We start from the raw sequence: 13,794 nt of genomic DNA on the forward strand, positions 1-13,794 counted from the left end.
GGGCTTTTTCATTTGAAGAAAAACCATATGACAAATAATGTGAAATTACTAACACCGGCCAAAAAAAGAATTTATTAAAGAAGATACAGAACACTTGTATGCTCAAATTTTAATACTGCTTTACATGTTTTCTTTTTGTGAAACAATTCCTATTATATTAACCAAAAATTTCCACTGCTAACATATTTAATATTCACTTGTCAAACACAATTGATAATCTTAGGGGAAAATACATCAAAGGCATATATACAATTATAGAATTTCTTATTATACATGTAGCATGAAAGATACATATTATTACATTTTACATATTCTAGAAGACATTCAACTGGAGATAAATAGATTCAGACTGGTTGATAAACTATTCTGGAGGTTGAGGTCCTTCACTTTATTATTTTGTGATCAGAAAATTCAAAATTATTAATGTTGAATTTCTCATCATACATTCATCTAAGAACAGTTAAAAATCTTGTAAAGGAAGACTGTAGATTGGTTAATTTAGGCATTTTACAGTGGCTTGATAATTCACTGCTGGGGATATTTGCTAGAGAAGAAAAAATAATTACAAGAAATTCTTCCATCTATTTAGATCTGGTAAAGAACCAAAATGAAAACAGAAGATAAAATAACTGTGAAGCTGCAAGATGCTATTTTTGGCCTAGTCTGTTACATCCTGATGATTTTACAAGTGTTTTATTTTTCATAAAGGTAAAAATCTGAACAGAAAAAACATTGTGTTTTTCCCCAAAATATAGATTTTCTCGAAAAATATATACATATGATATATATATATATATATATATATAAGCAAAAAATTATGTAAAACCAAGAAAGAAAACACCACAGTTGAGTAAGTGGATGCAGCATATAGATTATAAAATGTCCCCACAGCAGTTTGGGGGCTTTCCCCTCCTTCTACCTGTTTCATGATTTATAATCACACCCAGTATTGTCCAGCCTACAAAAAAGGCACTACTGACAACAGGTAGTGCAAAGAGCTCAGATATTATAAAATACTTTAAATTTAGAGTAAATGAAAATGCAAAATGGTACATCTTTTAACTCATTCCAGTGTCAATGCTTAACCAAAAAAAATCCCCAAAAACCTAAATATACAAATGCAGCCCAGAAATATTTAGTGCAAATATGAAGAGTAACAGCATAATTTAAAGTTTCTTAAATAAGGTAAGGGAAGGGCTTGTTCTAGACGTCTCTGTAGAACAATAAATGTAATGGCATCTGGTGCAGTCTTAAAACTGAAAAATCAGGAAAACAAAATTAGAGGTGAACTCTCACCTACTAATATTTATTATTCTAACTTATAAGGGGAGACTAAAAGATGATTTGTTGAAGACCAAAATATTTTCTTAGATTTCTTGACAGGGGGTCAAAAATAACATGAGTTCTCCTGAAGTCTGCGCACGCAGTGCTGGTGTTTAGTTGCTGAAATGCGAGTGCCTCTGAGGGCCCGTGGTGCACGCCACCGCCATCAGAAGGTCTCGTCATCGTTGCAGTTGGTCGCCCAGTGCCCAAACATCTCACAGATCTCACAGTAAGGCCGCTCCTCACTCCGACTGCCATGATGTGTGGAATGGGGTGGGTCCTCGGACATCTGTGCCTGGGTGGGACAGTCCTCTGTGTCATGGAGATCGAAGCAGTCACAGATATCACAGAAGAGGCGGGGCTTTTTCTTGGTCTGTTTCTCCTGGTCATCACTACAAATGTCAACGTATAAAATCAGAGATTTTATCATAAGAAATTCAAGAGAAAACATGTCATGTAAAGAATTTTTAAAATAAGTAAGAACTAATTATGGCCAACTCTGAGCCTTCAGGTAAAGTAATACATTCCATATTTTAAAAATGCCAAATCAGACCATTTGTAACCTCTCTCTTTGCCGGATTTATGGCAACCCATTTATGGCAAAGTAACTGCAGAGCAACTGTACCTTTCTGGTTGTTTGACAACCCCCTGAAGAGCTGAACTTTAAAAACACATTTATCCTGATGCCCTGAGGTTCTAGTCAGTATGACTCACTACGAAATACCTGTCATAGGTGTTCAGGTCGTCCCCATTGCCATTAAGAGCTGCTTCTGACATCATCTCCACCTTCATTTTGAGGTCTTGATTCTTTCTTTGAAGGTCCACTATTACTGAATTTAGGAAGTCAATCTGATTTGTCAAAAAAGAAAAGAAACAGTGAGGTGGGTAACATGTCTAACGTGCACAAGCTGCAGTACCAAGAAGTATGCAGATGTCACATAAGGGGCCACAGTGCCTGTCACTGGACCCATGTTGTTCAAGCCCCCCAGGAACAGAAGTAATGAGATTCTTTGACAAATAGCTGAATTTAAATGAGGCCATATGGCTAGGTGGTAGGGCTAAGGTGGTTTCCTTTTTCCCCTTTCTATCTCTCAACACTCTTCAAATGTTACTAAGTATTTTATATTGAAAAATACTTTAAATCAAGTCTCATTGAATATTTCCCATTGTGAATGCATAAGCTTCACTTGTCATTGAGGCAAATAAAATTATACTTAAATAGCTAAATCTGAGGGTTGTGGAATGCTATTGATTGATTTTTACATAGGGGAAAAATACAAACTTGCATCATTCAAAAGCATAATCTTAGATTTGTAGATACATGGGCATGAGTTTTAATTTTTCCTTCTACTACACAAATATATATATACAGATTTTACAAAACACAAAGTTCTTTCATTAAATTCTAGAACCCATTCGGGATTGTTCTGGAAGGCTTATATGGATTTTCTCTTTTTTTAAAAAAATATTGTTTAGTTTTCGGTGTTGAGGATCGAACCCGGGTCGCATGCATGCCAGGCGAGGGCGCTACCGCTTGAGCCACATCCCCAGCCCCTGGATTTTCTCTTAAGACAGCCATTAACCATTGATAATGACAGTAGGGAACATGGAGGGCTGTGAAGGGGACAGCAAGACTCCCTTCCTACTGAGGAGAGATAGGCACATGCTAACACAGCAATGTTTGGGAACCACATCCTAGAAGGGGACCTATGCTGAGGGTCCCTGAGCGGCAAAGACAAGATGACCACCAGAAGGAAACTCTCATCCTAACTCTTCCGTTCAAGCCAAGAGCAATTTAAAACCCAAAGGGTTCTTCAAATAGTGAAAGATATCCTTTCTTTAAATTGAAAAGATCCCAGTTTATAATATTAAAAATACGTACACACACATACATACACGCACACATTTTGTGGGGGTTTTTTTGTTTGTTTTTTTTTTGTATCAGGGATGGGACCCAAGGACACTTAACCACTGAGCCACATCCCCAACCCTTTTTATTTTTTGAGACAGAGCCTTGCTGAGTTGCTGAGGCTAACTTTAAACTTGCAATCCTCCTCCTTAGCCTCTGGATTACGGTTTGTAACACCGCACCCAACTACTTTGAAGAAATATTTGGTCTTATTCTCCTGCTGGGAGGGTTATGAGCAATCAGCCCGGTCTTTCTCAGCATTTTATTCCAGCTTCAGCAAGGCCACCTTAGAAAGCGGATGTGCTGAGTCTATTTTTCATTTCTCAAAGTGCATTTTCTAAGTCATTTCCATTAGGACCTCCATATCAGGAAGAAGAAAAAGCTACAGACTGGACATAAGTATAGTGGGAAACCACACATGCACAGGCACACACAAATTAGGAAACAGAAAACAAACCATTTGCTGATGGGAAGAAAAGTGTTGTCAGCAGCGGCAGAAACAAATGGAAGCAGAAAGAAAAGAGGGAGGAGAAAACAGTGTTAATTATGTGCCACTCCTATGACATACACAAAGCAGACAGTGCTAACCCAGGGTGAATTAGTCTAAGTCTGATAGCTGTCCAACATAATTCCTTATAGCATCATTTATGGTAACGGACCTAAAGGGTCAGAGACATACAAAATGTCATGTCATGTCAACTGCGCCACAACCCTAGTCCTCACTTTTAAATACAAATTGGGGGTTTTGTTTTAGTATTCACTTGCATATGCATTTTGTTGTTGTTGGAGATGGAGTCCTGTTATTTTTCTTAAGCTACTCTCAAACTCCTGGGCTTATGCAGTCTCCCACATCAGCCTCTGATTAATTGGGACTACAAGTGCTTGACACTGTGTCCAGCTATACATTTTTATAAAGCTCTGCAAAGGTGAGACACTAGGAATAGTAATCACTTGTTTAGGGATTTGGGAATTGAACAGAAGAGAGGGTTTGGAGGAAGACTTTTTACTATGCACATTTTAGAACTGTTTACTGTTTGGAACACAGGAACATAATACCTATTCAAAAGATTAAATGAATCTGAAAAGGACAAAGACGACAGAACAGTGAAGAAGAATGTTACCTGACTCTCCTGGGCTCTCTCGTCCTCTTCTGCCTGAGCGTCAGTATTACCTTGTATTGTGAAAAACAAAAAACAAGCAGAGGCTGGTTAAGAAAAACCATTACAATCTTTTTCCTTGTTACTTATGTAGTGAAGAGCCAGGGTAGGAGACTCATTTCCACGTGCACTTCCCCATGCACCTCAGAGAACACAGAGCAAGTTCCCAGTCCCTCAGCACTGACTGACCCTCCTCCCACTTCCAGGGTTCTCTCCCAGACTGGCCACTACTGGGTGGGAATGTATGTCACCTCCACTGTCCATCGTCCTCCAAAGGGACCAACCCTGCCCTTTACTGCCATGTACTTTCAGACCCTGTGGTTGCCCTGTCTTAAGTGTGTGACAGTACTCACAGATTACAGGAAGGCCCAGGAGCAGCAATGCCAGGCATCCTGGTGTGTGGGGAGCCAGGTGTGACTGGCTTCCTTACATTAGAGAAGAAGACCAGGGACAGGCAGTGGGGGCAGCAGGGGAGGAGGAGCACCAGGAAGGTGGTGTATTACCTGTGGAGCTGCCGAGCTGCCTCTTGTTTTCTTTGAGTTGAAGCTCCAAGTTCTTTACCTTGAGCTCGAGCTTCACCTTATCAGACTCTAGAGTCTGAACAACCGAATGCAGGGACTTGGCAGAAGCGTTTTCTCCCCTGAGCACTGTGACCTGCAACACAGTGATTGAGCTGAAGCTGGGAGGTGGGCAGGCGGGGGCAGACGCAGGAGGACCCCCGGGGTGCCCTACCTCATTCCTCAGCTTTTCCAGTTCTGCATCCTTCTCTGTGAGTAAAGCACTAGTAATACTGATGGATTTCTGTAAGGAAGCTTTCTCTTCATCTGTCTCTTTTATGTACTTGGATTCTCTAAAAGACCAAAGGGTTAAAGAAGTTCCAGAAATCAACCGAGAGTCATCACCATACAGTTTTAGAGCAAGCACGCAAATAACTTTAGTTGATGTAAAAATATAAATAATATATATAAGGCTATTTATGCTTGCAAAATTTGAAATTTTACTTACTGTGAGGGGAGAAAAAGTTTACCTATGTATAGACATGCCAGAATCTGCATATCATTGTATCCATTTGAACTTAAAAAGACAAATTAATAAATTTGGAAGATGTAGAATTAAAAAAAAAAATTGTTGCACTCCCCCACCCCCAAAAATTATACCAAAATAGAATCCCCAAGTTGATTTTTGTTACTTCTGGAATCAATTATTACCAAGCAATGACAACTAAAATACACACATGCAAAGCAGTTATACAGATGTCATGCAGAGCAGTTTTATGCTGGAAGTATCAGTTGGTTCTCACTAATTTCAGTAACTTCTTAGCAAGTTCCAAGAGTGTATTTTTAAGGTCGTGTGGGCCAAAACAGCAGTAAGATTATCACTATTCAAACTGCTAGATCATGACTTTTCAACCACAGAATCTGAAGAGAACACTGAGTTGCTCATAGAAATTAAATCGCACTTAAAGGCTAGAGCAGAAAACACCAGGAGAGTTTTCCAGGGACAGAATGGAGGCGTGGGGATTCTGAAGGGGAGAGTCAGAGCAAGGCAGAGGGCAGGGCAGGCCTTAGTGAGAGGGAAGCATGGACCTGAGGATCCAGGCAGTGGGCAGAGAAGGGGGAAGAGGAAAGGGAAGGTGAGGGCAAGACACAGAGTTATGCTGAGGGGCCGGTGTGTGAGTGAATCTTTGTTGTAAAAACTGCATGTGTGCAAAAGTGCTGAGGTCGTGAAAGACAGAGAATCAGTGAGGGACCATCACTGGATTGGAGAAGCCTGAGGAGACAGGACACCTAAATGCAGTGGGGTTTCCTAGCCTGGAACCTAAAAAAAAGACCGACAGCCTGAGAGGGTGGGGACTTGGCTCAATGGAAGTGTACTTGCCTAGCAAGGCCAGACCCTGGCTTTAACCCCAGTGGTGCAGAGGGGAAAAAAAAGGAAAAGATGAATGAAGGGGAGAGGCTGGCTAACAGTCCTATACCTTGTTAATTTCTTGGTTTTGATACATGTGTCACAGCTATAAAATGTTCACATGTGGCATCTGGGAGAGGGCATGGGGAATTGGCTACACTACCTTTTTGTAACTCTTCCATAAACCTAAAATTAGTTTAAAATGAAAAGTTCTAAAAAAAAAATCACATGCAATGTGAAACCTGAGGGAAAGACCTTGTTTTACAAAAGTATTTTAGGGAAAACAAAACTGAGAGATGTCCCAGGCAAGCCCTAGGGCTACACAGCCTGTCATCTGAGAGAAAAAACTTAACTTTCACAACAAGATCACAGCTTCCCTCTGTCAGAAGCAGCTGGGTAAGTGCAGAGTATGTGATGGTTCAGTCTGATTCTGAACCAGCTGGAGGAGCAGGGAATAGAGGCCCAGGTTAGAAATGGCAGAATGTATGTCTGGTTAGTGAGACCCAAGATATCCGGCACACGAATCACAGAATTCTCATGGTTTATGTCAAATTGAATTCTACATAACAATGAAAATATAAGTGTTTTATTTATCTTCTTGTGTGGCTTACACTTACACTTCAGAATGATAAGTAGTAAGAAAAGAATCTGAGACTTACGGAAGTTTCTTGAATTAAAAACAATGGAAAGAGGTCAGTATTGACATACTGTTAGTTACTGAGTAATAACTTTCTAGCAAATGGGTCTTGTTTAGGTTTAAACAAAACAATTTAAATGGAAAGAATGTGCAGGCACTTTTTGCTATGTAAAGTATGTGATGTCACCCAAAGACTATTAAATCATGATATCCTTAACCCATTTTTGCCCCATGGTCCCAGATATAGAACCTACAAAAATTTAAATATAGTATATAATATATAACTACATAACAAATATATTATACACGGTTAATTACATAATTATATTAATGCTAATATAATGTATATAAATTCTCGATTATTATTTTCCACCTATTTTAATATACCTCTGCCAACTTCACTGAGATATTTGCAGAATTGAAAACATGGGAGTTAATGAGCTGAGTTTCTATGAAACTTATTTGGAAGTTTATTCTACTATAAAAATGATTTCCAGAGCTCAATATCAGGATTGGGGATTGCCAAGGACAGACCCTCCTACACTCAGCTCTGATTGGTCAGGATCCCATGGACTCAGCCTTGGAGAGGAATAAATGCCACCAGCTGGCAGGAGAGAAAGGGACAGGTGTCCTTCTCTGTGCTCACTGTCATGTATACACACAACCTCTCCACAGGTTGTTTTCTACAAGGGCCATAGGAGCATTTCCTGTATAAGCTACCAGAGGATGCACAGCCAAGAAAGCTCTGCCAAGTGACAGCATAAGCAGCCCGTGGCAGCTGGTCTTTGTGCAGCTCTCCATCGCTGGCCTCTAGGCCACAGCTAAGCCCTGTGCCCACCAGGAGCAGCTGAATTAAACCATTTATGCCAACATTACTTACATCTGAGTTGCAAATTGTATTGTGTTTAAGCCATGTTGGCCAGAATGGCTTGGTATTACTAACGCTATCAAGAAGGGAAGATAAACACAATATAAAATAAGGGCTATAGGGGCCAAAAATTTCTCTCCCCCATCCCCCAAGGGAACACATCACTCAGATTCTTTTCTTACTACTTACATAAGAAATAAATTCCAGTAATGAAGCAAATACCTTAAAGTGTTACTGGGCAAGCTTTAAAAATGCAAGATAACAAGAACCAAATATTAGAAACATGAAGAGAAATGCAATACAGTAAGGAGAACTAAATTTGCACTGAAGTCCTGTGCTGAATAGAGATATAAAAAAGAAATGTGTGTGTATATAATATGTATACACTGCTGAGTATATTTTACAAAACAAAAGCAAGACACAGAGGGACAAAGGCAGCCAAAGAATATATACAACAATTTGGTTTACTAAAAATATATGAAATTTATTTATTATAACGTGGATAGACTTTCTTTAGTCTTACCATGAAAGACACACAGATATAGCAAAGGAAGCAAGAGTAGGAAAGGGAAAAGAGAGGGGTGAAATGAGCATTGGTAAGTAGCGCAAGCTCGGAGACAGTCAGACAGTTCCAACCCACAGTGAGCTGAATGAGCTGAGGCAGCACAGAGGGCTGCAGACCTGGGAGCCAGCATCGCCAAGCCAGTTTCCATTCCTGACACACACCTTGCATTCACACCACAGAATGAATTATGGCTTCAAGGGCTGTCAGTGTCTGAGACTCTGGCATCCCTTCTTTGATATTAAAAAGCCTAGAGAAGGGAGGGCAGTGGAGCCAAGTCCCCAGTCTGTGCTGGGCTGCAGCACCACAGAGGAACAGACCCATCCAGTCCTGGCAGTTAGAACAAGTCAAGTTCTACTCTGTGATTGCTTAGATACCTTGGAACGTGTTCTGAAAAAGCTCTACCCAATTTGAAGACTGGCTTTTCAAATGATTACATCTTTAAGCTTAGAGAAAAACCTTGACCACATATTGCTTGCAACTCAATGTTACAGACATCAAAAAACCATAGCAAATACAGAAGGATGCTACCAATTTCTTTGTTTTTGCAGTGCTGGGGATGGAACCTAGGGCCTCCACTAAGCTACACCCCTAGCTCTTTTTATTTTGAGACAGGATCTTGATAAATTGCCAAGGCTGGCCTTGAACTTATGATCCTCCTGCCTTATCCCAGTTGGCTGGGATAATAAGCATGCCTAGTGATGCCTGGCCAGTGCTACTACTGATTTCTTTTCTTTTCTTTTTTTTTTTTTTTTTTTGGTGCTGGGGATTGAACCCAGGGCCTTGTGCATGTGAGAAAAGCACTCTACCAACAGAGCTATATCCTCAGCCCCGCTACTGATTTCTTAACAATAACTTCTCTCATCCTACAGTCAGAAGTAAGTTCTGCATGTCAATATCAAGACCATTTCAGTGAAGTAATTACATATTATCTTGACTAGGTATGTTCAATGATCATTTCTAAATTAAATTGTTGACTAAGCACTTGATTCTTAGATGAGTGATTACATTTCAAATACCTTTATGACTTACACTCTTGGACAAGACTTTTAAACGTATAAAATATCAAGCTCTTTTAAATACTCTAGTCTTTTTTTTTTTTTTTTAAAGAGAGAGTGAGAGAGAGAGGGGGACAGAGAGAGAGAGAGAATTTTAACATTTATTTATTTTTTTCTTAGTTCTTGGCGGACACAACATCTTTGTTGGTATGTGGTGCTGCTGAGGATCGAACCCGGGCCGCACGCATGCTAGGCGAGCGCGCTACCGCTTGAGCCACATCCCCAGCCCAATACTCTAGTCTTGATAAACTTACTTACCCATTACACACACAGATCCACATACAAATCCTTTACCAAACTGGCATTTATAAGGCATTTGAGGGTCTAACTTATTACCTAAAATACATTTACATTCAGATTTTGAAAACAGAAATAACTTTCCATTAAAGTTAATTAACAAACAAAAAAAAAATTCTGAATAAGAGAAAAAAGGTTCTAAATTTTTTTACTTCCAGAAAAAGATTGTCATCTTTATCTACATTTGCTCACCAAAATGAGCAATCGTGCTGGGCACATGCACGCCTGTAATCCCAGCAGCTCAGGAGGCTGAGGCAGGAGAATCATGAGTTCAAAGCCAGCCTCAGCAAAAGTGAGGCACTAAGCAATTCAGTGAGACCCTGTCTCTAAATAAAATACAAAATGGGGATGTGGCTCAGTGGTTGAGTGCCCTTGAGTTCAATCCCCAGTACCAAAAAAAAAAAAAAACAAGCAAATATTTTCAAGAGACACTGTCCTAAATACCCAGGACATAAAATCGGAACAGAGATAGTGAAATGAAGAGAGAGAATTTCCTAGTCCCCAAATTTGTCCCTCCTTTTTAAGCCATGAAAAAAGTCACAGGTCTAATCATATTTTGAAAGGCATGTAAATTTAGTTATAGTCACAAAATATAGGACTAGTGAAGCACAGCATCTTTTTTAAATATTTTTTTTTAGTTGACAATGGGCCTTTATTTCTTATTTATTTTTATGTGGTGCTGAGGATCGAACCCAGGGCCACACATGCTAAGCAAGCGCTCGACCCCTGAGCCACAACCTAGCCCAAAGCACAGCATCTTTTAAAATAATAAATAAAAAGGTTTAAGCTACAGGGAGAAGAGAACCCAGGCAAAAAGCTGAAGGTCTGAGTCTTAAGCCTGCCTCTGCCACTCGCCAGCCTCACAAGCTGCCTGCCTGTTGGGGCTTTAGTGTCATCATTTTAAAACGCGAGCCTCACATCTCTTTCTCTGGGTTGGTTGGAGATGAGATGAATTTGAGAATCATGAAGTGCTACATAAATGAAGGTGACTGTGTCACTGCTATGCCAGCCTGGTTTTATATGTTCCTCTGTCAGGAGAGTCACAGGAGCAAGCCCTGGTTATTCTTCACATGTCCTTGGTAACTGCTTACTCAAGATCTTTTAAAGAAACAGAAGCTCATTTCTGCAAAATTAAACACCCTGTGGCCCATGGGGACAATGTAGGGTTGGCACACATGCACAGTCAGAGACAGAGACACAGCCAAGTCGACACTATTCCTTGTTGTCCTGGGGAGCACTAGTCATGGCATACACATGTGCACTCTAGAGAGTAAACACCACCTTAGTGAAATTTGAAGGAATGAATCTAAGTAGTTTTTTACGGGGTTTACCAGGAATTGAACTCGGGAGTACTTGACCTCTGAACCATATTCCCCAGCCCTATTTTAAATTTTATTTAGAGACAGGATTTTATTTATTTAAGTAGTTTTTTGTAGGGGTTACCAGGAATTGAACTCGGGGGTACTTGACCACTGAGCCACATTCCCCAGCCCTATTTTGGATCTTATTTAGAGACAAGGTCTCAATGAGTTGCTTAGTGCCTCGAAGTTCCTGAGGCTGGCTTTGAACTCATGATCCTCTGCCTCAGCCTTCCAAGCTGCTGGGATTACAGGGGCACGCTACCATGCCCAGCTCTTCTAAGTGTTTTTTTTTTTTTTTTAAGTTGTAGACAGACACAAAATACCTCTATTTTATTTATTTGTTTTTATGTGGTGCTGAGGATCGAACCCAGGGCCTCACACATGCAAAGCAAATGCGCTACCAATTAAGCTACAACCCCAGCCCCCTAAGTGGTTTTTGTATGTTTGTTCGTTGGTACTAGAGATTGAACCCAGAGGCACTTCACCAGAGTCATGTCCCCAGTCCTATTTTTATATTTTATTTAGAGACAGGGTCTTGCTAAGTTGCTTAGGGGCTTTCTAAGTTGCTGAGGCTGGCTTTGAACTTGTGATCCTCCTGCCTCAGCTTCCCAAGCTGCTGGGATTATAGGTATGCGCTGCCACACCGGCTCTAAGTGTTTCTTAACTGAAAACAGAAGGAAAGGCCTCTCTGGACCAAGGCCTAATGTCCCATATAGTTTGTGCAATCCAAATATCTTTGTGGGCTAAGTATTAAGTCCTAAATTCCCAAGCATAAGACACACATGTCATGGGCTGGGGATGTGGCTCAAGCGGGAGCGCGCTAGCCTGGCAGCTGGTAGCTGCGGCCCGGGTTCAATCCTCAGCACCAAATACAAAGATGTTGTTTCCGCCAAATACTAAAATATAAATATTAAAATTCTCTCTCTCAAAAAAAAAAAAATGTTAAAAAAAAAAAAAAAGACACACATGTCAGTTGAGAGTGGGAAACCCCCTGTCCTGACAAGAAGGAACAAGATACTTCCTAAGAGCATGGAAGAATTCTTGGGCAGGCTACTCTTGAGAAGGTTTGCTTTTATTTTTAGTTGAGTTTTGTTTTTTTAATAAGCAAAAAAATCATGCCACTGTGTAGCCTGCATCTATTCAGTACTCTGCAGCACCCCCCTGGATGGGATGTGGCTCTTGGTGACTGCACACACTACACTCATTTGGTAGAAGGTGAGTCACAGAATCACCTTAGACAAAAATGGCATCTTTAAAAGAATAAAGACCTTCAGGATGTATGAGCCTCAGGCTTCTGACTGTGTTATTTCTGCAGGCCAAGTTCATCCTTACTCATAAGTACCAGAAAAATTATACTAGGTTCCATTTGAATATCATTTAAATATAATGGAAGGAAATTAAATAGAGCTAATTTTTATAAAAAAGTAAACAAAACATTTAAACTGGTGTTACCCCCTGTAATTGAAAATCAACATTTTAATATAATTTATATGCAGAGCAATTACTAAATGTAAAATTACAATGTTTTTATAGTTATTGAAACTAGGAGGTAACTAGGAGGTAATATGAGACATTTGATTTTAGAACACTCTGAATAAATATAACTGAACATGGCTTAAAATTTTAATATCTAAAACTTCTGTAAATGAATTTTCACAAATTATCAATTATCAGTACCAAACTATCACAATGCCATTTTCTGAATATAGAAAGGTAAATTTTTTTTCTATTGCAAGTCCACACACACCATGTTCTGAAATTTTCTTTATTAAACACACACACACACACACACATGCACGCACGCACGAACGCACAAGCACGCACACACACGCACACATCCAATAAACATATAAGTAAAGCCTACCTCTTTTTCATTTCTAATAACTGATTATTGAGCACAGATCGTTCTTCTTCCAGCTGAGGGGAAAAAAGAAAGAGAGTTAGTTCAGTTTCCACAGGTCCAGAGAGAGGCCTCTTCTTCACTCTACATGCCACATCCCTGGGCTCCAGGGGAAGAGAAACACTTGGCTCTCCTCACAGGACCTGGGGCCCAGCAAGAAGTCACTGCACATGGGATGCAGTTATTAATCTACAAATCACTTATGACCTGGTGATTCCTTCCTCCTGGACTTCAGATTTAAAAATATTAAACAACAGCACCTTGAACATGGACATCTTAGGCTTTCAATAAGTGTAGCAACAGCTTTAATGAGTGATACAGCTCCACTACTAACATCATCATTCTTTTAGTTAAATCAGAGAGGTCCAGTGTCACTAGCTAGCAAAGGAAAAGGAGCAGGTCCTCTGCTCTCAGCAGGCTTCACCTGACTTGCCTCTCACTTCAACAAACAGTTGGTAAGGGGCTACTTTGTTCTAAGCACTTGACTATACATTTATAAAACAAGGAGGTTCCAGAATCTCCAGCAGTTCTTTCCTTCTTAAATCCTATTATTATTATTATTATTATTATTATTATTATATGAACCATAAAAAACCAAGATTCATATAATCTGTGGAAGAAGAGACCTGCTCTCAGTATGCACCATGCATCACCATTTTGCCAAATATCAATTTCAACTCACACTGTTAATAAAACAAAAGGGTGAAAAAGCTCTTCTGAGTTGTTTTTAACCCAATGATACCTAAAGGTCATGTGATAGTTTCCAGTAGTCCACAACTTAAGTTACTAATTCCTCATACAGTTATAATCACAATTA

The 13,794-nt window shown here is 39.8% G+C and overlaps 1 protein-coding gene across 23 annotated transcripts in view; it reads right to left on the minus strand.

The window, feature by feature from the left end:
* Positions 1-40: 40 nt before the first annotated feature.
* Positions 41-13,794, minus strand: part of Clip1 (CAP-Gly domain containing linker protein 1) — a 115,396-nt gene continuing 101,642 nt past the window's right edge. For 13 of the 23 annotated variants that reach the window (XM_078039250.1, XM_078039259.1, XM_078039254.1 and 10 more), the window contains 7 exons: positions 12,942-12,994; positions 8,022-8,042; positions 5,122-5,239; positions 4,893-5,043; positions 4,354-4,403; positions 2,048-2,172; positions 41-1,715 (listed from right to left, as the gene is read on the minus strand). In XM_078039250.1, coding sequence (XP_077895376.1) covers positions 1,490-1,715; positions 2,048-2,172; positions 4,354-4,403; positions 4,893-5,043; positions 5,122-5,239; positions 8,022-8,042; positions 12,942-12,994 — 744 coding nt within the window. In that variant the 3' untranslated portion in view covers positions 41-1,489. The remainder of the gene's footprint in view (positions 1,716-2,047; positions 2,173-4,353; positions 4,404-4,892; positions 5,044-5,121; positions 5,240-8,021; positions 8,043-12,941; positions 12,995-13,794) is intronic. The other 10 variants (XM_078039270.1, XM_078039253.1, XM_078039262.1 and 7 more) reach the window with 1 other exon arrangement.

Source organism: Ictidomys tridecemlineatus, chromosome 2 (assembly GCF_052094955.1).
Source record: "Ictidomys tridecemlineatus isolate mIctTri1 chromosome 2, mIctTri1.hap1, whole genome shotgun sequence".
NCBI lineage: Eukaryota > Metazoa > Chordata > Mammalia > Rodentia > Sciuridae > Ictidomys > Ictidomys tridecemlineatus.